The following is a 22,525-nucleotide window of genomic DNA, read 5'->3' on the forward strand; positions in this document are numbered from 1 at the left end:
CAAAAGAACACATAGATGCTCTATCACAATCGAGAAATATGATCTGCATGATCTTCACAAATGTGGAGGAATCCTTCACAATTCAATGGAAAACTTGCTGAAAACTGATTTGGTAATTCATTCAACACTTTGTCTGGTTCGCGCAGTGCAGAACTAATCATAGATAAAGTGTAAGGGGACATTACTTTTGCATGTCATGGAAGCCAGTATAAATGCAGATGCAGTAAACCCTGAGGAGAAAACGTTTGTTTATATATAATCACATATATCACCTGGCAGCTCATTACTCTTAAACAGGTACGAAACCGCATTTTCAGCTAGTTTTTGAGAAGCTGCCTAGCTTTGTGTCGGCACGAAACAGCAAGGCAACACAAAAGTAATGTGACAGTTTAAGTTCTGAATGGGGCAGAACAGTGCATAAAGGCATGGCTAAAAAAAGACAGCATTAAAGAAGATGCAAAGTGAAAGAGGCTAAGAGAGCAAACGCAAGCAAGCTCTCCAATCCATATCCCTGTGCACAAAGTAGTCTGGTAGTCGCATTACAATGAAAGGTGCCAGTGCACTCCAAGCATTGAAATGAAGAACTGTTTTCCAAGAGAGTTGGAAATGAGCCATGAAGATATGATGAGGCGGATTCATATCTGATGCCAACCTCTGTAGATGGGGGAGTTCAGGCAGTCATTGCCAACGGAGTATAACTTTGAGGTGTTGGGGTCATCTCTCTAAGATAAAGGGCTGGAGGAGTAAGTGGTGAGCTGTAGTTGCCAGGTACCTGCTCTACTTTTATGTTGGAATTGTTGCCATCTCATTTCAGTCCTCGTGTCACAGAACAGAAACTGCATATCAATGAGGTGAATTTAGGTATTAGTGACATTTAAAGGGATGCAAATTGACCTTCACCACTCACCGCCTCATCTCAATATTCAAACCTTGCTTGCAGAACTGAAGCTTTTTCTCTTGATGCCGAGAATCTCAATTCCCCAATTGTGCCATATTTTCCCCACTGCCTCGCCATTGCCCACATCATTCAACGGTTGGAAAAAGTCAGCCTTTTATCTGTTCCCTAAGAAAAGGCATAGGGAAATGCAGCAGCGATAGACTTAGCCTCCTAACCACCGAGAACGCACCTGATAAAGATTTTATTCATAAAAACTACTTTTGGTAAAAAGTATGGTTGAAACATTTTTGCCCATAGGCTGTACACTTGACACAGAAAATATATTTTTCTGTAATAAGACTATTATCAGCAGACATTTGATAGTGCAGAACTTAAGACTTACTAAAAGAAGTCACATTTTGTTGAAGCTTTTCATTTTGCAGTTGACAGGAAAACTTGCATGCACAAGGAAAGAGTACGGATTGATTGACAAGTGGACTCTGATTGGTGAAAGCATCTGATTTGTAGATGATTATATTAACAAAATACATGTCATTCTTAATGGCTGGTCCCAGTTTGTACTCAAATGTCCTGCCATTCAACATGCCCAGCAATTAAGAGCAACATTCGATCCAAGTCGGAAGGTGGTTTGGGGTTTCATATCAGTGCAAAATGAGCCACAGTCAGTCGAGCACAACTAGACAAGGGATTCATGATACAACAGTAAGTTGCACAGAGGCCAGTCAAGAGCCCAGTCACTCTTCAGTCAGGGAAAGCTGTCCAATTTGTTTGGGGGGTGCGCCACCTAACGGTCTGCTCATTGAAAATCAAGGGAGTTGTCAGAGGCCACAGTTATGAGATGAAAGTTGGGAAATCAATTTTGGGATTGAAGGCAGCATGCTGAGATGCAATGGGAACAGTAATAACGAAGGAGAGCAACTCAACATAAAAGTATGTGTGACCACAGTGCATTTGAGGTCATAGGTCATCACAGAGGAGGGGAGAGCAAGCCTGGCTTCGACAGGAGGACAACACAACATGATTGTTGGCAATGGCTAAGCTATGGGGCTGGAGCTCAGGAGGTAAATATTGGGAGATGAAGACTTAAACAAAAGAGTTGGATGGGAACACGTCGAAGCTCAGTACTGAAGGGCTTGATAGGGAATACAAGGAAGAAAGGGACACGGAGCTCCAGGGAGGGGTTGCTTACTGAGCCTGCGACATATTCTTCCGAGCGGGACCTGCATTGCCTACCATCCCCATCCAAGTCATAAATACGCAAAGGAAATGGAAATGGTTGGGACCACACTAGAGGTTTGCAGAGTAAGTAGTTTTTCTATATAGCACATTGGTGAATGATGTGACAATTACATTAATCAAGCACTTACATGGAACAGGTTAAAGAATTCTGTAATCATATTTCGTTGCATTGAAATGCATGCTGTGTCTAACTATATGGGCTGCAAATCTTGGTCAAAAGCAATCGTTACCACGGCATTAGTCATTACAGATTAATTATAGGTATCTCTAAAGCAGAAGTAATCTTAGGCAAAAGTGTCACTTGTAGGCTACAATTTGCAAAGACAATCCAAGATCTTACAAGCTACACAATAGCACAGCTGATTTCCTCTCATCTTGAACTGTAAGTATTTGCCAACATGCTGTTATTTGCAATGTTACCTTACTTGGGTGCTATGGCTTGGGAGGGACAAGGTTTAAGCAATCCTATTGCACTCAAAATTTTCTACTATATTGGTGCAACACAGTTTGCGCTGCATACATGGGAATAAGATCCCTTATGTCAACATCCATATAAAGGCTGCAGTGCTATGAGATGCAGAGAAATGAAAGAGGAACAGACATCCCAATAAGCTCAAGATTAACAGTAACAACAAAAGGTTGCCAAACAGATTCCATGTGAAAAAGTTGTAGCTGGATGTCCCCTAAGGACTTTGAGGTAAGGAAGGCCCAGAGTCCATTGTCTTCAATGCCATTTCTTCCACATGAGCAAGGCGCCACTGCAGACCAAAGCTGTACAGGACCCATCACAAACTATGTCAATTGCTGGAGTGGGACCTGTGACCTGAAGAGGTGGGGTGGCTGTCTGATTTTGGTGACTTCCATAAAAGTTCATGCTTTCCAACGTTTGATGGTCCCCCATTGAGCAATATGATGATGACTAGGTCATTATGGAAAAAGAGTAGCACTTCATTAGGCAGAGATCTAATGGCGCTAACGCTGAGTCCTCTGTACAGTTTGATTCTTTTACAGTGGAGTTACAATGACAATCCATCAGGCAGGTGATGATACAAATAGCAAAACATTGGCCAATGTGCTCGTATTTGCAACGAACGTCACACTGACCACCTATGTGTCCTCAGAAGGTTTTTTCCACTTCTGTGACATGCACCATGAAGGGCAGCTCTGCGCTAGTAGTGCTTGAGCGGGTAAACAGGCTAAGTGTGGAGCTAGAAATTCTATTATTGTGGAGCACTTAACTTGTTGGTGAGGGTGAGTTTGCATTAGAGTAGTACCATAGAGGTATGCTGCATAAATAATGAGGCAAGCTGTGGGTAATTGCATGAGGCAATTCAGAGAGAAACCCTCCATTACACTCCCCAAAATTGGCAACAGCCAATTAACTGACCAATACTTTGGCTTGTGTTTTATCAAAATTGGGTAAAACCAAAAAATTGTTCATTTAATTGGCTAGACTCAGTTGGCAAAGGCAACCATTACTAGATTTAATTACCCACAGTTCATCCACTTCAACACCTTCCACCCCAACCTTAAGTTCACCTGGACCATCTCTGATACCTCTCTCTCCTTCCTGGACCTCTCCACTTCCATCTCTGGCAGCCACCTGGAAACCGATATCAATTTCAAGCCCACTGACTCCCACAGCTACCTAGAATACATCTCCTCCCACCAACCTTCCTGCAAAAATGCCATCCCCTATTCCCAATTCCTTCGCCTCCGCCGCATCTGCTCCCAGGATGAAGCATTCCACTCCCGTACATCTCAGATGTCCTCGTTTTTCAAGGACCGCAACTTCCCCCCCCACCCAGTGGTTCAGAACGCCCTCGACCGTGTCTCCCGCATTTCCCGCAACAACCAAAACAGAATCCCCCTCGTCCTCACGTACCACCCCACCAACCTCCGGATCCAACGCGTTATCCTCCGACACTTCCGCCATCTGCAATCCGACCCCACCACCAAAGACATTTTCCCCTCCCCACCCTTATCTGCTTTCCGGAGGGACCACTCTCTCCAGGACTCCCTTGTCCGCTCCACACTCCCCTCCAGCCCCACCACACCCGACACTTTTCCCTGCAACCGCAGGAAGTGCTACACCTCCCCCCCCTCATCCCCATCCCAGGCCCCAAGAAGACTTTCCACATCAAGCAGATATTCACCTGCACATCTGCTGATGTGGTATACTGTATCCGCTGTTCCCGTTGTGGCCGCCTCTACATTGGGGAAACCAAACGGAGGCTTGGGGACCGCTTTGCAGAACACCTACGCTCGGTTCACACTAAACAACTGCACCTCCCATTCCTCAGATGACATGCCCATCCTGGGCCTCCTGCAGTGCCACAATGATGCCACCCGAAGGTTGCAGGAACAGCAACTCATATTCCGCTTGGGAACCCTGCAGCCCAATGGTATCAACGTGGACTTCACAAGCTTCAAAATCTCCCATCCACCTACTGCATCCCAAAACCAGCCCAGCTCGTCCCTGCCTCCCTAACCTGTCCTTCCTCCCACCTATCCTCCCCACCCCACCTCAAGCCCCAACCCCATCTCCTACCTACTAACCTCATCCCGTCCCCTTGACCTGTCCGTCCTCCTGGACTGACCTATCTCCTCCCTAACTCCCCATCGACACTCACCTTTACTGGCTCCATCCCCACCTCTTTGACCTGTCTGTCTCCTCTCCACCTAACTTCTCCTCTATCCATCTTCTATTCGCCTCCCCCTCTCTCCCTATTTATTTCAGAACCCCCTTCCCCTCCCCCATTTCTGAAGGAGGGTCTAGGCCCGAAACGTCAACCTTCCTGCTCCTCTGATGCTGCTTAGCCTGCTGTGTTCATCCAGCTCTACACCTTGTTATCTCAGAACTACTAATATCTGAGATAGCAATCATTATTAATATCTCTTCTTGTTTTGTTCCATACCATCAACGTTCCTAGATCTCTACAAACCACTAATAAAAAGCACATCCACTGCCCTTCAGCAAGACCCGCCCCTCATCGCTTGGGACTACACTGAATGGTTCGTTTCTGAACCATGACGTGATTGGCCTGGATCGGCGCAGCTCCCCAGTTCTGATTGGTATGTTCAGTATCCCCACTTTGGTCTGCTCTGGCACAGATTCCCATCAATGATTGGCCTGTTCAGTTTCCCAGCTCCGACTGGTCTGCTCAGTGTCTCAGTTCTGATTAGTCTCTTCTCCCAGTCATGATTGGTCTGTTTTGTCCTTCCAGATCCGATTGGTTTATTCTGGTGCCGCCCTCAATTGATCGGCCTGCTCACATTCTCAGCTGTGATTGGTGCGGAGCTGTGTCAGTCAGTGAGTGCATCTGCGGCCATGTAGAGGGTAAGGTTGATAGCGATCCTGGGACTGATTTGGGTGATTGTTTGGGAAGCTGTTAACCCCAAGCTCAGTTGAGTTTGCGGAAGCAGTGTGGCTCTGTCGGTGAATTATTCACTGAGTTAAATCTGGAGCTGTTCGAGCTGCTTCTTGTGCCTGAGACAGTTGGTTACTGAAACTCTGGCCTGCCTCCGATCAGTCCACGAGCTGCGTGATCCCAGTGGAAGCCAAGCTGTAAAAGTTGGATGTAACCGTACGGTATTTAGCCAGTGGGAACATGTGATTAGACAGTCTACATTCTGGATTTAATTATTCTTAGCGTTACTCTTGAAGATGGACTGAAAATTTAATACCCGGAGGTGTATTGTAATCAGTGGTTTCATTGTTGCCCGTTTCACAACGTTGCAGCATCGCAGTTCAGCGTGGTTCCCTGCTGATAACATCGCTTCTTTCCTGTCCTCGCTCTGTTCATTTCAGAAATCTATTCATTTTCCTCCCCCCGCCTCCCCCAAACCCCCAAACATTGCATTTTGGCCTTCGGCAAAAACATCTGAACGTACAATGTCAGGTTCCCTCAAAGAGATATTTTTAATCAACCTGTTCAGACATCTTAGGACACACCTCCAGGGGAAAGGGGTCTTGGACCTTCTAGCTCAGAGGTAGGAACACTACAACAAAAAACAGAAACTGTTGGAAAAGCTCAGCAGGCCTGGCAGCATCTGTGCAGAGAAATCAGAGTTAATGTTTCAGGTCTGGTGACCCTTCCTCAGAATTGCCCTGTTGTGCAATATGGATCTTTCATAGATGTCAGCTTTACCTCACCATTGCTTCACTTGGCCCATCCACTCCCTCTGTATGGTCAAGATTTTCTCATCTGATGTTTAATCCTGAGAGCTGAAATTTCCAATAATTAAACATTGGGAATGTAATCTTCTTTGGCTCCACAGCTATCTTTACAGATTTTGCTTTCAATTTCCATCTTGCTGTCACCTTCATCTGGTCCATCTCTGCCTTCTCCCTTGCCTTCGACAGTGATAAGGAAGAACTGTAGGAAAAGAGAGAGCCAGTCATGGATGTCTAAGGAAATAAAGGAAAGTATCAGATTTGAAAAAAAAAACACATACAAAAAAGCAAAGAGTAGTGGGAAACTAGTAGACTGGGAAATCTTTAAAGGCCAACAGAAAGCCACAAAAAAAGTTATAAAGAAAAGTAAGATAGATTATGAGAGTAAACTAGCTCAGAATATAAAAACAGGAAGCAAAAGCTTCTATCAATATGTAAATCGTAAAAGAGTGGCGAAGGTAAACATTGGTCCTTTAGAGGATGAGAAGGCCAACTTAATAACTGGGAATGAGGAAATAGCCGAGACATTAAACAGTTATTTCATGTCGGTCTTCACAGTGGAAGACACAAATGACATGCCGAAAACTAACGGCAAGAAGGTTATAGCAGGTGAGGACCTAGAAACTATCATTATCACTAAGGAGGCAGTGCTGGGCAAGCTAATGGGGCTAAAGGTAGACAAGTCTCCTGGCCCTGATGAAATGCATCCCAGGGTACTAAAAGAGGTGATGGGGGAAATAACAAATGCACTAGTAATTATTTACCAAAATTCACTGGACTCTGGGGTGGTTCCCGCAGATTGGAAAACAGCCAATGTGACGCCACTGTTTAAAAAAGGGAGTAGACGAAAAGCAGGTAACTATAGGCCAGTTAGCTTAACTTCGGTAGTGGGGAAAATGCTTGAATCTATCAGTAAGGAAGAAATAGCAAGATATCTGGATATAAATTGTCCCATTGGGAACACCCAGCATGGGTTCATGAAGGGTAGGTCATGTTTAACTAATTTGGTGGAATTCTTTGAGGACATTACTTTCATGGTGGACAATGGGGAACCTGTGGATGTGGTGTATCTGGATTTCCAGAAGGCATTTGACAAGGTGCCACACCAAAGGCTGCTACATAAGATTAAGTTGCACGTTATTACAGGTAATGTATTGGCATGGGTAAAGGATTGGTTGACTAGTAGAAAGCAAAGAGTAGGGGTAAATGGATGTTTTTCTGGTTGGCGGTCAGTGGCTAGTGGTGTGCCTCAGGGATCAGTGTTGGGACTGCAATTGTTTACAATTTATATCGATGAATTGGAGTTGGGGACTAAGTGTGGTGTGTCAAAATTTGCAGATGACACTAAGGTGAGTGGTAGAGCAAAGTGTGCAGAAGACACAAAGTCTGCAGAGGGATATGGATAGTCTGAGTGGGCAAAGGTCTGGCAGATGGAGTACAATGTTGATAAGTGTGAGGTCATCCATTTTAGTAGGAATAACAGCAAAATGGACAATGTTTTAAATGGTAAAAAACCTGCAGCATGCTGCTCTGCAGAGGGACTTGGGTGTCCTTATGCATGAATCACTAAAAGTAGGATTGCAGATGCAGCAGGTAGTTAAAAAGGCAAATGGAATTTTGTCTGCCATTGCTAGAGGGATGGAGTTTAAAAACAGGGAGGCTATGCTGCAGCTGTATAGGATCCTGGTGAGGCCACACCTGGAGTACTGTGTGCAGTTTTGGTCTCCTTACTTGAGAAGAGATATACTAGCACTGGAGGGGGTGCAGAGGAGATTCACTTGGTTGATTCCAGAGTTGAGAGGGTTGGATTATGAGGAGAGACTGAGTAGACTGGGATTATACTCATTGGAATTCAGAAGAATGAGGGGAGATCTTATAGAAACATATAAGATTATGAAGGGAATAGATAAGGTGGAGGCAGGGAGGTTGTTTCCGCTAGCAGGTGAAACTAGGACTAGAGGGCATTGCCTCAAAATAAAGGGAAGCAGATGTACGACTGAGGTCAGGAGGAACTTCTTTACCCAAAGGGTTGTGAATCTGTGGAATTCCCTGTCCAGTGAAGCAGTTGAAGCTACCTCGCTGAATGTTTTTAAGGCAAGGCTAGATAAATTTTTGAACAGTAAAGGAATTAAGGGTTATGGTGAGTGGGCGGGTAAGTGGAGCTGAGTCTCAAAAAGATCAGCCATGATCTTATTAAATGGCGGGGCAGTCTCGAGGGGTCAAATGGCCTACTTCTGCTCCTAGTTGTTATGTTCTTATCTCCATTTCCAGACCTATGCTTGTCACCGATATCTATTACAAACCCACCAACTCCCACAGTTACCTGGACTATATATCTTCACACCCTGCTTCATGTAAAGACTCCATTGCATTTTCCCAGTTTCTGAGTCCATTGCATCTCTTCTGATGATGCCACCTTTGGTGGGGTTTCGGTGGCTTCAGAAATGTCCACCTTTCTTCCTCAATCAAGGATTTCCCACGACTGTGGTTGGCAGGATCCTCAGATGTGTCTGACATCCTTCCTGAACTTTTGCCCTCATCCCTTCCCTCCAACAATGATGATAGAGTCCCCGGTTCTCACTTTCCACCCCACTAGACTTTGCATCCAAAGGATCATTTCCAACACGTCCAACGGGATGCTGCCACCAGATACATATCCCCGTTCCCTTGCTTGTCAGTGTTGCATAGGAACTGTTCCCTCTGGAACACTTGGGGCCACTCCCCAACTTCCAACAATCCCATGGAACCTTCCCATGCATTTGCAGAAGGTGCAACACTTGTCTGTTTTTCTACTCTGTCTGCACCTTCTAAGGCCCCTGATACGTTTTCTAGGTGAAGCAGCAATTTACTTGCACTTCATTTAATGTAGTCTGCTGTATTCACTGCTGGCAATGTAGTCTCCTTAACAATGGGAAGGTGAAATGCAGACTGGTGACCACTTTGTGGAACACCTATGCTGTGTCCATAAAAGTGACCCTGAGCTTCCAGTTGCCTGCCACTTCAGCACACCACTGTGTTCCTATGCAACATTTCTGTCTCAGGCCTGCTGTATTGATCCAGCAAAGCTCAACGCAAGCCGGAGGAACAACACCATTTTTTGCCCTGGTACTTCACAGTCTTCAGGAGTCAACACTGAGTTTAAAAATTTCAGAATGTGAACACTCTCCCTCCAACAACTTGCCCATCTGATGTCAGGCTCACTGGTCTCAGTAGTGGGCACGTTGTTGGAGGGGATCCTGAGGGACAGGATTTACACTTAATTGGAAAAGCAAGGATTGATTGATTGAGGATAGTCATTATGGCTTTGTGCCTGGGAAATCGTGTCTCACTAACTTGATTGAGTTTTTTGAAGATGTAACAAAGAGGATTGATGAAGGCAGAGAGGTGGATGTGATCTATATGGACTTTGGTAAGGCTTCAACAAGGTTCTGCATGGTAGACTGGTTAGCAAGGTTAGATCACTTGGAATACAGGGAGAACTAGCCATTTGGATACAGAACTGGCTTGAATGCAGGAGACAGAGGGTGGTGGTGACGGGTTGCTTTTCAGACTGGAAGCCTGCGACCAGCAGTGTGCCACAAGAATTGGTGCTGGGTCCACTGCTTTTCATCATTTATTTAAATGATTTGGATGTGAACATAGGAGATATGATTAGTAAGTTTGCAGATAACACCAAAATTGATGGTGCAGTGGATAGCGAAGATGGTTACTTCCAAGTACAATGGGATCTTGATCAGATAGGCTAATGGGCCGAGGAGTGATAAATGGAGTTTAATCAGATAAATGTGAGGTGCTGCATTTTGGAAAGGCAAATCAGGGCAGGACTTATACATTTAATGGTAAGGTCCTGGGGAGTTTTGCTAAACAAAGAGACCTTGGAGTGCAGGTTCATAGTTCCTTGAAAGTAGAGTCGCAGGTGGATGGGATAGTGAAGAAAGCGTTTGGTACACCTGCCTTTATTGGTCAGTGCATTAAATGTAGAAGTTGGGAGGTCATGTTGCAGCTGTACAAGACGTTGGTTAGGCCGCTTTTGGAATAATGCATTCAATTATGGTCTATCTGCTTTAGGAAGATGTTGTTAAACTTGAAAGGGTTCAGAAAAGATTTACAAGGATGTTGCCAGGGTCAGAGTGTTTGAGCTATAGGGAGAGGCTGAATAGGCTTGGGCTACTTTCCGTGGAGAGTTGGAGGCTGAGGGGTGAGGTTATAGAGGTTTAGAAAATCAGAGGTGCATGGACAGGGTGAATAGCCAAGGATTTCTCCCCATAGTGGGGGAATCCACAACTGGAGAGCAGAGGTTTGAAATGAGAGGGGAAAGATATAAAAGGGACCTAACAGGCATCTTTTTCATACAGAGGATGGTGCACATATGGAATGAGCTGCCAGAGGAAGTTGTGGAGGCTGGTACAATTACAACATTTAAAAAGCATCTGGATGCGTATATGAATAGGAAGAGTTTAGAGGGATATGGGCCAAATGCTGGCAAATGGGATTAGATTAATTTAAGATATCTGGTTGGCATGGACAAGTTAGACCAAATAGTCTGTTTCCATGCTGTACAGCACTATGACTCTGTGACCCTCCTCCATGTTTGTCACCTATCCCTGCACCCCTAGTTCCTGTTTCATATGGGTTGCTCCCAGCACAGTAAACCTATTTTAAATCATTTGCATTTCTTGTTAAGACCCAACTCCCCATTATGTCCCTCTTGGTTTATTATCAGTAATCCATTTGTTTGTCTCTTTTTTTCTCTTGGCACTATCTCCACGTATTCTGTTCACCCCTTCAGTCCCACACCCCCCACCCCTCCCCCACCACACCCCTGTCATCAGCATAAATGCTACCATTCCCTCCACCTGGTTTTAGTTCAGATGAAGGGTCACTAGACTGTGTTTTTACTATCCATATATGCTGCCAGATCTGCTTAGTTTCTCCAGCACTTCTGTTTTTGTTTCAGATTTCCATCACCTGTAGTTCCTTATTTTTGTTGTTGGGGGACAGTGTGTGAACAAAAACAAAGTTACTGGAAAAGCTCAGCAAGTCTGTCAGCATCTGGGAAAGGAAAAACAGAGTTGACGTTTCGAGTCTGGTGACCCTTCCTCAGAACTGTGAACATGTGGGTTTGTGGATAGATGTGGTAGAAATAAGAGAAACACAGCTATACATTGTGGGGTGTATATAGTTATTCCCAACTGATCAATAATTACTCTTTCATGTTGAACAGCACATGGAGTAATCAATGAGACAATCAAACACAGAATACACTCAATGTTGAAGACTTCAATCTGCATTACTAAGATTAGCTCAGAAGTACCATCTCTGACTGTCAAAAGTTCAGCAAACTGGCATGAGGAGTAACGGACTTGAATCTTGGAAACAGACCAGTTAGTTTAACATGTGGCATTGGGAAGTTGTTGGAATCCATTAACGAAGTACATTTGGAAAGTCAAAATACAAATCCATCAGAGTCCTTTTGGCTTTATGAAAGCTAATTTATGTTTGACTAATTTGCTAGAGTTCTTTGCAGATGTAACAAGCAGCAAGGATAATTGTAATCCCTGAAGATGTGGTATATCCGGAATTGCAGAAGGCATTTGATAAGTTGCTGCACAAGAGTTAAGATCATTTGGTTTATGGGTAATTTACTACCTTGGATATAGGCATAGCCAACTAACAGAAAGCTGAAAGTCAGGATAAATGGGTCTTCTGGCTGACAAGATGTAACGGGGGTTGGGGGGAGGGGTGGTGATGTCACAGGGTTTGGTTCTTGTGACCCAACTATTTACAATCTATATTAATCAGCTGAATGTGGGGGGATAGAAAGTACTATTACCAATTTGGCAGATGACACTAAAATATGTGGAAACTAAGTTGCATTGAAGAAATAAGACATTTACAAGTAGATATGGAGAGGTTAGGTGAATGGGTCAAACTTTGGGAGTTCAGTATGAATAAATGTGAGGTTATCCATTTTGATCAAAAGAATAGAAAGGCAATTTACTTTTTGATTGGAGAGAAACTTCAGAGCGCTTCAGTGCAGAGAGGTCTGGGTGTCCTTCTGCATGAATCACAGAAAATTAATGTATAGGAACAGCAGGTAATAAGTAAGGGAAATGGAATTTTGCATTTATTGCTAAAAGAATAGTGTCTAAAATTAGGGAAGTGTTACTGTAACAGTACAAGGCATTAGTGAGACCGCACCTGGAGTACTGTGTACTAACCTGGTCCCCTCACTTGAGAAGAGATGTAATTGCATTGGAGGCAGTTCTGAGCATCTTTGCTAGATTGATTCCAGAGATATGGGGATTATATTATCTAAAGAGATTGAGCACTTAAGACCTATACTGTCTGGAGTTTAAAAGAATCAGAGGAAATCTAATTGAGGTACGTTAAGGTGCTAAAGGAGATTGACAAACTTGATGTAGAAAGGATGCTTCCTCAGATGGGGCAATCTAGACTAAGAGGCCATAATTTTAGGATTCGATGCAGCAGATTTAAAACAGATGAGAAGTTACTGTCTTCAAAGGGTCATGAATCTATGGTATTCACAACCCCAGAGTGTGGTGGATGCTGGAACATTTAGTAAATATTTAATGGGTAGAAAGATATATTTTTAATTAGTAACGGGTTGAAGAATTATGGCAAGTGGGCTAAAGTGGAATTGAGGGCGAGACAACATCAGCCATGATCATATCAAATAGATGAATTGCCTACTCCTGCCCCTACTTCTTATTTTTTTTGTCCATTTTAGAGTTTAGTGCATAGTATTTGTAAGTAGTTTGTAACCTATTTTGTTCAATGTGTAAGATGGTGATGCTGTGTGAGAAATGGACAAAAGATACATTGTGTGATACAAGAAAAGACATCAATGAGCTGTTGCTGTATGCCCAACAGTTTTTTTTGTGCCTCCTGATCACATTTTCTGCTGTTAGAAGCTGTTAGGAAATGTGAAACTTCTGCACGTCTATACGTGAAATGTACAGTGGCACTGACAAAATTATTGGCAAATTACATTAATTTTTTGTGCAGACAGATTTTTGTGCAAGTATCCTGTGGAATGATGTGCAGCTGCATTCTGCTCAGGATGAAATATATCATCAATGCTACAATGTGAATAGTAGCTAATAACCTGTTGGATGGCTTGTGGCATGACATAATTTTATGTTGTAATTGTCCATATATTGGACTGTTTTCTCCATCTGACATTGGTACACTGTGTAAAATTGATCTGAGGTGAGGTTGTTGACTTGCTTGCCGAGCTGGCTTGTTTTTGTTCAGACATGTCGTCACCATGCTAGGTGACATCATCAGTGGAGCCTCCGATGAAGCGATGTTATTCTACTGCGCTTGGAATTTATACTGTCTGGTCCGTTATGGTGAGTCTTGTCATTTCCGTTTCTGATCTGTATGGGATTATATATAGGGTCCAATTCTACATGTTTGTTGATAGAAGTGTGGGTGGAGAACAATGCCTCTGAAACAGACAATGAAGGCCATCAGTTTAACTGGGACAAAGTAACCATTGTAGCCCAAGCCAAATATAGACACACACGGGAATTCCTAGAGGCATGATTCTCCACTCGTACTTCAATCAACAAACATATAGAATTGGACCCCATTTATAATCCCATACAGATCAAAACCGGAAATGACAGGACTCGCCATAATGGACCGTACAGTATAAATTCCAAGCGGAGTAGAATAACATCGCTTCATCGGAGGCTCCACTGATGATGTCACCTAGTATGGTGATGAAACATCTGAACAAAAACAAGCCAGCTCGGCGAGCATGTCAATAATCTCAACCACAACCTGAGCTACAGATCTTTACCAATACTTTAAATTGATCTGAGGTGTCCAGCCCAGACTAACTAATGCCAATAATCTCTGGTCTCTCAATAGTTGTTAAACACTAATAGGCAAATGCCAGTGCAATTCACAATTAATCTAAAAGACATTATTGATTTGAGAAGTCTTTAGTAACTTATGATTCTATTGTTCCAGGAGTGTAAAGAGTTTGCACCATGGCAACAACAGGGAAAATGGTTTCTTCTCGACTGCCTCCTCTTCCCACCATTGGAGAAATTATCAAGTTATATAAGCTAAGAGCTAAAAAGCAACTATCTCAGAACTTCTTGTTGGATTTAAGATTAACAGGTAATTGCAAATTTTAAATATCAGATGAAAGATTTTACTCTTTGCTTTTCCATTTGAGGCAGCAACATTTTAACAATGAATCTTCCCATTCTTACATGTCCAAGATTGGGATGTTGTTCAACTAAATTGTCAAGTTCAAATCAATAAACTCAATTATTTAAACATATTACTGCTGTGAAATATGTGTACATCATTTAACAAGAAAAGTTAATGATAAATCTGTATTTTAACATTTCAGAATAAAATTGAGAAAACATCTCAGAATAAAATTCCAGTTTATATACAAGATTACACTTCATGTTAAATTTCAACGTAACCTTATACTGAAAGAGAATTTCTCAGTGATCAACAGACAATGCTACTATATGGATGGAACAAAAATTGAAGTGCTACACTTAGTCTTGAGACAATGGTTTACTTATTGGGAAACTGTTCACTTAAGATAAATGTATAGATGAAATTGTAGCAGTTCTTGGCTGTTGTCAATTTACATTTAAAAACCAAAAATTATATTTAAGTTGGTTAGTGATGATATGGCTTCCTAGTTTACTTCCTGCTGTGGAATGTTATTTGAATTGAAGTTGGATTGTTGAAAACTATTAGAAACTACATTTATAAAATCATGTGCACTTTCTTCATAGCTCTGCAATCTCCCCTTAAAACATTTAGCAAGTACCTACTTGAAAGTTATCAGATTGGATTTATATCTTGTGATAGAAACATGAATGTAGTCTATATTGACTCTTTTGACCCCACACTAATTTTGTGTGGCCTTTTTGTTGGTTGGGAAGGCCTTTGGTTGGGATTCCTTATACATCATTTCTGAGTTGGAGTTGTCAGTGTGAGCCCAATAGGAACCCTCACCTCACTATTTTTGTGCTGTTCTGGTCTTTGGAAGCACAAAAATTGTCTTTAAGGCTTTGGTGGAGAGCTGTTGAGAAATTGGGAATGTTTCTGACAGGGAAGCATTAAATGTTTTGAGAACTTCAGGTGTCACTGTTAGATAATGTATTGTAATGTAAATCTATTTTAAGTGCACTGTTTCATCATAGTGCTCTGACCTCGACATTGATCAGCATTCTTTAAATGTTGTGATAATTGGAGTAAATTGCTCTTGTGCATTCAAAACTAAACAAAACACTGAGATAACAAGGTGCAGGGCTGGATGAACACAGCAGGCCAAGCAGCATCATAGGAGCAGAGAGGCTGACGTTTCGGGCCTAGACCCTTCATTAGAAAAGGGGGAGGGAAAGGGGGTTCTGAAATAAATAGGGAGAGAGTGGGAGGCGGATAGAAGAGGGATAGAGGAGAGGATAGGTGGAGAGGAAACAAACAGGTCGAAGAGGCGGGGATGGAGCCAGTAAAGGTGAGTGTAGGTGTAGGAGTTAGGAAGGGGATAGGTCAGTCCAGGGAGGACGGACAGGTCAAGGGGGCGGGATGAGGTTGGTCGGTAGGAGATGGAGGTGCGGCTTGAGGTGGGAGGAGGGGATAGGTGGGAGGAAGAACATCCTGGGCCTCCTGCAGTGCCACAACGATGCCACCCAAAGGTTGCAGGAACAGCAACTCGTATTCCGCTTGGGAACCCTGCAGCCCAATGGTATCAATGTGGATTTCACAAGTTTCAAAATCTCCCCTCCCCCTACCGCATCCCAAAACCAGTCCAGCTCGTCCCTGCCTCCCTAACCTCTTCTAAATGCGGATTTACAGGGATAGAGTGGGATGCTGTTCGGAGGGTCACTGCAGACTCAATGGGACTAATAGCCTCTTTCTACACTGTAGGGATTCTGTGATTCTAAGTAAACAAGCATTTGGTATTACAGATTGACCATTCAAGGGGATTTGAACCTTGTTTGAATTGTGGAAGAAAGGGAAGCTTCCAGGGACAATTACTCAGAATAGAATTAATAGTTACATGGCCAAAGATGGGTTGATTAGCAAGAGTTGGCATGAATTTCTAAAGGGGAAATTGTGTTGTAACTAAATTGCTGGAGTCTTTTGAAGCAGTAACAGAAAGGTTCGATGAGAGTAACGCTGTTGATGTGGACATGGATCTTCAGGAGGCATTTGATTCAGTGCCACACAAGAGACTTGTGAGGAAAGTTAGAGGTTATGAAGAAGTAAAAAGGTCAGTAGCAACATGGAATGCAAAATTGAGTGATAGGAAACAGAATAATGGTCAATGGATATTTTTCAGCCTGGATGGAAGTTTGTAGTGTTCCCCCGGGGTCTGTTTTGATTCCTTTGCATTTCTTGGTATTTATTAATGATCTAGATCTTTGTGTGCAGGAGACAGTTTCAAAGTTAGCAGATGACACAAAACTTGTAAGAATTGTACACTATGAACAGAACATTATAGAACTCGAAGGACATGGACAAGTTGATAGAGTGGGAGATAGGTGGAGATTGGATTGAATGCAGAGAAGTGTGAAGTCATGTGTTTTGGTAGGACAAATATTGAAAGACAATATAAAATAGGGGGTACAAAGGGGGTACGGAATGGTGAGTGGACCTGGATTTATATGTGCACAGATCATTGAAAGTGGCAGGACTTGTGGCAAAAGCAGTAAGTAAAACAGAGTCCTTGGCCAAATTAATAGGGGCATAGAGTACAAGAGTGAGGAGGTGATACTGAACTTCTTTAAGATTCTTAACTTCTTGTTAGACCTCAACTGGAGTATTAAGTACAGTTATGAGCACCACACAGAGAGAGTACAAAAGCAATTTACAAGAATGGTCCTAGGGATGAGGAACTTCAGTTATGAGGATATATTGAAGAAGTTGGGACTGTTCTCCTTGGAGAGAAGAAGGCTAAGAAGAGATCTGATGCAGATTTTCAAAATCATGAGCGGGCTGGATAGAACAGACAGCAAGAAACTGTTTCCTTTTATAAACAGAACAAGAACAATAGGGATTTGTTTAAAGTGGTCTGCTAAAGAAGTAAGGGTGAAGTGCGAAAAAACCTTTTCATTTAACAAATATTTAGAGTATGGAATGCACTGCCTGGAATTGTGGTGGAGGCAGGTTCAATCGAGGCATTCAAGAGGGCATTGAGTAATTATTTGGATAGAAATAACGTGCAAAAGTTATCGGGAAAAGGCAAGAGATTGGCACTAGGTAATGATTCAGGCACAGTAAGCTGAATGGCCTCCTGTGCTGTAATATCTCTGTGAATAGCTTTTAAAAATTAATTCTTTTTCGATAGTGTGTTTGAATAACAGATGTATTAGGCTGTTCGACATTAATTTTTCATCTGTTATGTGTCTGCCTATTTCACCAACCTATGTCTCTAACATATGTTATTATTTTCTGCACTGTTTACTATGCGTCCAAGTTTTATGTCATTTGAAATCCTTGAAATTATGCACAATATACCAAGGACCAAGCCACATAAAACAGTTGTCTAAAACCCTCTTGGAGAAAATATTTTTCTTTAATGTCCTGTTAATCCTGCTAACTTTTTGATCTCCAAAATTCTGCAATATTTCCTTTGTTACTCTGTTCCTCTTAGTATATTTATAAAACATATTTGTCTTTTTTTTGTCATTTATTTGCCAGTACAATTTCATAACTTCTATGTACACTGATAATTTTCTTTTCAATTTCACCTCTGCGTTCTCTACACTCCTGTAGTATTCAGCTCTCTGTATCTGACTTAAGCTTCCCTTGTTTGCCTTATCTTACTATGTAATGCTCTTTGAGATCAAGGTGTGAGGATCAGTCTAGATTTACAAGCCCCCCCCCCACCCCACTTTTCTTCAAGGAAATATATTCCTTCTGAATTCTCTGTCTGAGACTGAGAAACAGACTCATGTTGCTTTTGACATTAATTTACCTTCAAGTAGCTCTGTAGCTATTTTGCCAAAACACATTACTACACCTTACTAACATTAACTTTCCCCAGTTCAGACTTTTATTGTTGGTCCATATTTAATAATTTTCCCACATTGCATGAAATCTAACTGAATTATGGTCATTATCACCAGGAAGCACTGCCATAGATTTCTACTTGTCTAGATTCAAAAGCCCTAAAATTCAGAATTGGCTATTCTCTTGTTGGATTTGCTTAACATTGCCTGCAAAATGTTCTCCTTAAGCAATTTTAAGAATTTTGTGCTCTCTCCTTTTACACTGATCTTATCCAAGCTAATACTAGGTTAGTTGAAGTGTGCTACTATTCGTTCCCTCCTGTTTCTGACCTTTAACAATTTCTATATATATTTGACTCTGAGGTCTATACTGTATTCTACTCCCAGGAGTCTGTTTGTCTCTGTTTTCCTGTTCAACCCATAAATTGTAATCTGACAATCCAATCTAGCAAGTAATTATCATTTTAAAATTAAATCATCTATTTCAGACAAAATAGTTCGGCATGCTGGGAATCTGAACAACTCCTATGTCTGTGAAGTGGGCCCAGGCCCAGGTGGCATTACTCGATCAATTCTTAATGCTGGCATTGCAGAATTACTTGTGGTTGAAAAAGATACTAGATTTATTCCTGGTTTACAGGTAACAACTCTGCTTAGTAATCAAATAAATTAATGTAAATAAGCAGTATTGTAAGGCGGATTGATTTAAACTTTGTAAGCTCAAAAGACAGCCAAGACAATATTTCTGATAGGAAAATGAGTAAAATTGTCAGTATAAATATGATCGTAGTTTTTTTAATGTTCATTTGGATTTGACTTCAAATAGTTTACCTGATATTTACTCAGTTTTTATTGTTACACAAAACGCAAGTTATTTGAACTCTAGGAGCAGGTTTCTAAAGTGAACAGAAGTATTTTTTCACTTAGATCTGTATTTGAAAATCATTATCTTAAGGCAAGTATTGGATCTCTTCACCAAAAGAGACCTGCCATGTAAGATCTAAACTCTATCAATGTTGTTCTGATATTTACGCAGAACCTTTCCATCTCCAGCTGCTGTATGCTTTATTCTATTCATGTGTGGAATACTTTGAAGGAGAATTGCTTCCATCGCTACATTCCAGCTTAATCTTTTAGTAAATAAACTGTGAAGTCACTGTATTGCATTCTGTGTTAATCGCACTTTCAGTTGGAAGGTGTAGATAAAAGACTGGAGTTTTGTAACATAATAGTCATTTTGTATCTGTATAGTTGCTGGCTGAAGCAGCACCTGGGAAATTGCGCATCATTCATGGAGATATTCTGACCTACAAACTGGAAAGGGCTTTTCCAAAGCAATTTCAAAATGAGTGGGAAGGTGGTAAGTTTGTTTGGTAAGAGATTTTTAAGATATTAGTTGATCTGAGAATTTTTCCTCCTCAGAATTTGTGTTTTGAATTCATTACGTAATGAAAGAATGCTAAATATGAATTCTGGAATGTTAGTTGGTTCCACTTCATATAGCTACAATGAAGCATTATTTGTAAGTAATTGAATTAATTTTTCAAAGATTAGTCATTGACTTGATGTTTATTTTAAATGTAGTATTCAGATCATTATATGAAGTTTTGATTATATATGTATAATAATACAGTTAAAAAGAATTTATGATTCGGTCAATGAGTCTTAGAAAGCAAAAGGAAAAAGACGTCTTAAGGAATACATCAATACTTTTTCAACTATAATTTAAAGTGTGATCTCTCTGATATATATTAGGTGAACACTGCGTACCAGGCATTACAGAAGTACTTTCAGTTTCCTAATGCTTCAAACCAGTGAATGATTTGCCTATAAAATGCCAAGTTCTTGACTAGGTCAGATTTTCTAACATGTAAAAGAACATGTTACACTATTTGTAAACCTGAAGCTAATCTTAAACAGTTTATGTAACTCACAACAGAATCAACAGATGGATAAAATGAATAAGCCACATTGCTTCTGAAACCGAAAGTATTGCAGAAGGAAAACACTTAACAAATACCCTGACTATTATGGAACCTAGTCCCACTGACTTTGATCCTCAATAGTCAAACTAAAGTCTGACTTCACTGTTAAGCTGCTTAATAGGGCACCTTCACACGAAGGAGACAGCAACAATTTGCAACTATTCACATTTATCTGTTAGTCAGCTCAGATTTTTTTTGAAAGTAGGTAGGAGATAAATTATAAATATGTTCTTTGTGATTATGCAGCAGGTTCATTATTAAGTTAATAACTGTGGTTTCTTGCATGCAGTTAATTTTATAACTTTATCTGTGATAAGATCACTTTTGGTTAACCTCTTGTCACATAATGTTGCTGTTGACATTGCCTTACTTATTCTTAGCATTTTTCATAATCTTACTGGACAATGCAGTGCTCCTGAAGTGCAGTTTCTGTTATAATATATGAAAAGAGCAGTGTTCCTGATACCAGTGCCTGGGGGACACCAGTATTTACTTGCCTCCAGCCAGAGAAATTGTTGTCCACAACTAATCTCTATTTTGCAATCAGTTTAGTGTCACTGCTCTTTATTCCTATGGTCTTCAATTTGCTACACCTTGATCTGTGGCAGTTCAAATGACTTTTAAGAGTCCAGTATTTCAGATATGTCAGCTGAGGGATAAATATTGTCCAAGGCATCAAGAAGCCCTATTCTTAAAATAATAATCTTTTGCACACACCTGAAAGGGCTAATGGGACCTCTGTTTAGTATGTCATCCAATAGTCCAGCACTCCTTCAGTAAAAGACTAAAATATCAACCCCAATTATGCACTCAGATCTGAGAAACTTGAACCCAACAGCTTGTAATGCTGAGGTGAGAGTGGTACCACTGAGTGAAAACTGACACTGCAGTGTCTGGAGAGTGACTCAGTAAAGTTTTCCCTTTTGCTTGTCTATCCTCCTTTTAAAATTATTTGCTCCACAGCAAATAAATTACTTCTTGACATTGGATGAGTAATTCAGCTATGAATCCGTGTTTCCTTGAAATTTAATTCTATGATGGCAATTTGGATATATGACGAGATTTATTACCATCTTGTATCTAAGGTGAGTGGTTGAGGCAACTTTGAAAATATGATGTCAAGCTGGTAAAACCATGAAGGAGGGTTTGTAGTAAGCTACTTAATGAAATATTGTTAAATTTTCTGAATTTATAGTAGTACAGAATAAAAGAGAGGTATAGATATCTTGTATGAAAAGACAATGCATTCCATTTTTGCATTTAATGTGATACAGTTTTGAAAACTAGTAAAAACTAATAACTAAATTATGTAAAGAACCAACTTCTAAAAGGCAACTATTGGAAAAAAAACAGAAATTTCAAAGGAAGCTTACTAAATTAAATCATAATTTGTTTTTGGGAGGATATGATACATACCAGACCCTATGGTGCCCAGAGGTTGCAAAATGCAGTATTTTACATTATATCACCTAATGATCATTGTGTTTCATAATTGTGGTTCGCTAGTGTCTTATAATAATAGAACGTTGCAGATATTTTTGTGCAGCAGAGAATATAGGGTATCAAAAATTAACATATTACATAAAAATCTTTCTACTAAATGACTTCTGCAATTTTCTTAAGTTCTAATTTATTCTATAACTTAATATTGCCACTTAGGAAATATTTGGGCGTTAAGATTGTCTGAGAATAAAATGAACATTATTTATGTCAAATTAAGGCAGTAGTGATGTGCATGCGTTTAGTAAATGGAATAACTCCACAAAGACTGGTATCCCATCACCAAGTCATCCTTTATTTACACATGGAGACTCCTTGACAGTGATCCGGCTCCTTCCGAGCCAGCTCTCGGTGTCAGGATGTCTGATGCTCCTCTTTTTATCTGTCAGACAGGACTCCCTAATGGGACCAGATTAACAGACCCAAGGAATGCACATTCTGTGAGGTCCACCTGGTTGACCTCAGTACAATCACTACATCTCTCCCCCTCTTTTCTTTTTGTAGCCCCTCTTGGGGTGTTTTACCTTGGGATGAGGTTCCTCCAACTCTGCCTCTTGTATGATTGGCATGTAACGCACAGTAGCTCGCCTCTTGTGCGAAGAATTTCAGAAGAAATTCATTCTTTTCTTCAGGCAGCAAAGCGTCAAAGCAGCGACATCCACGATGTCCATTTCAGATTCTGAAGTATCTTCAATGCTTGATG

General features: G+C 41.2%; 1 protein-coding gene across 2 annotated transcripts in view; it reads left to right on the forward strand.

Moving 5' to 3' along the window:
* The first annotated feature begins 5,388 nt into the window (after positions 1-5,388).
* The window catches only part of tfb1m (transcription factor B1, mitochondrial), a 59,574-nt gene continuing 42,437 nt past the window's right edge, over positions 5,389-22,525 (forward strand). The window contains exons 1-4 of one of the 2 annotated variants that reach the window (XM_048601454.1): positions 5,389-5,477; positions 14,319-14,471; positions 18,826-18,977; positions 19,589-19,697. In XM_048601454.1, the coding sequence (XP_048457411.1) occupies positions 14,339-14,471; positions 18,826-18,977; positions 19,589-19,697 (394 nt within the window). In that variant the 5' untranslated portion in view covers positions 5,389-5,477; positions 14,319-14,338. Of the gene's footprint in view, positions 5,478-5,564; positions 5,725-14,318; positions 14,472-18,825; positions 18,978-19,588; positions 19,698-22,525 lie in introns of those variants that run through there. The other variant, XM_048601455.1, reaches the window with a different exon arrangement.

The sequence above is a fragment of the Rhincodon typus genome, chromosome 9 (assembly GCF_021869965.1).
Source record: "Rhincodon typus isolate 14 chromosome 9, sRhiTyp1.1, whole genome shotgun sequence".
NCBI lineage: Eukaryota > Metazoa > Chordata > Chondrichthyes > Orectolobiformes > Rhincodontidae > Rhincodon > Rhincodon typus.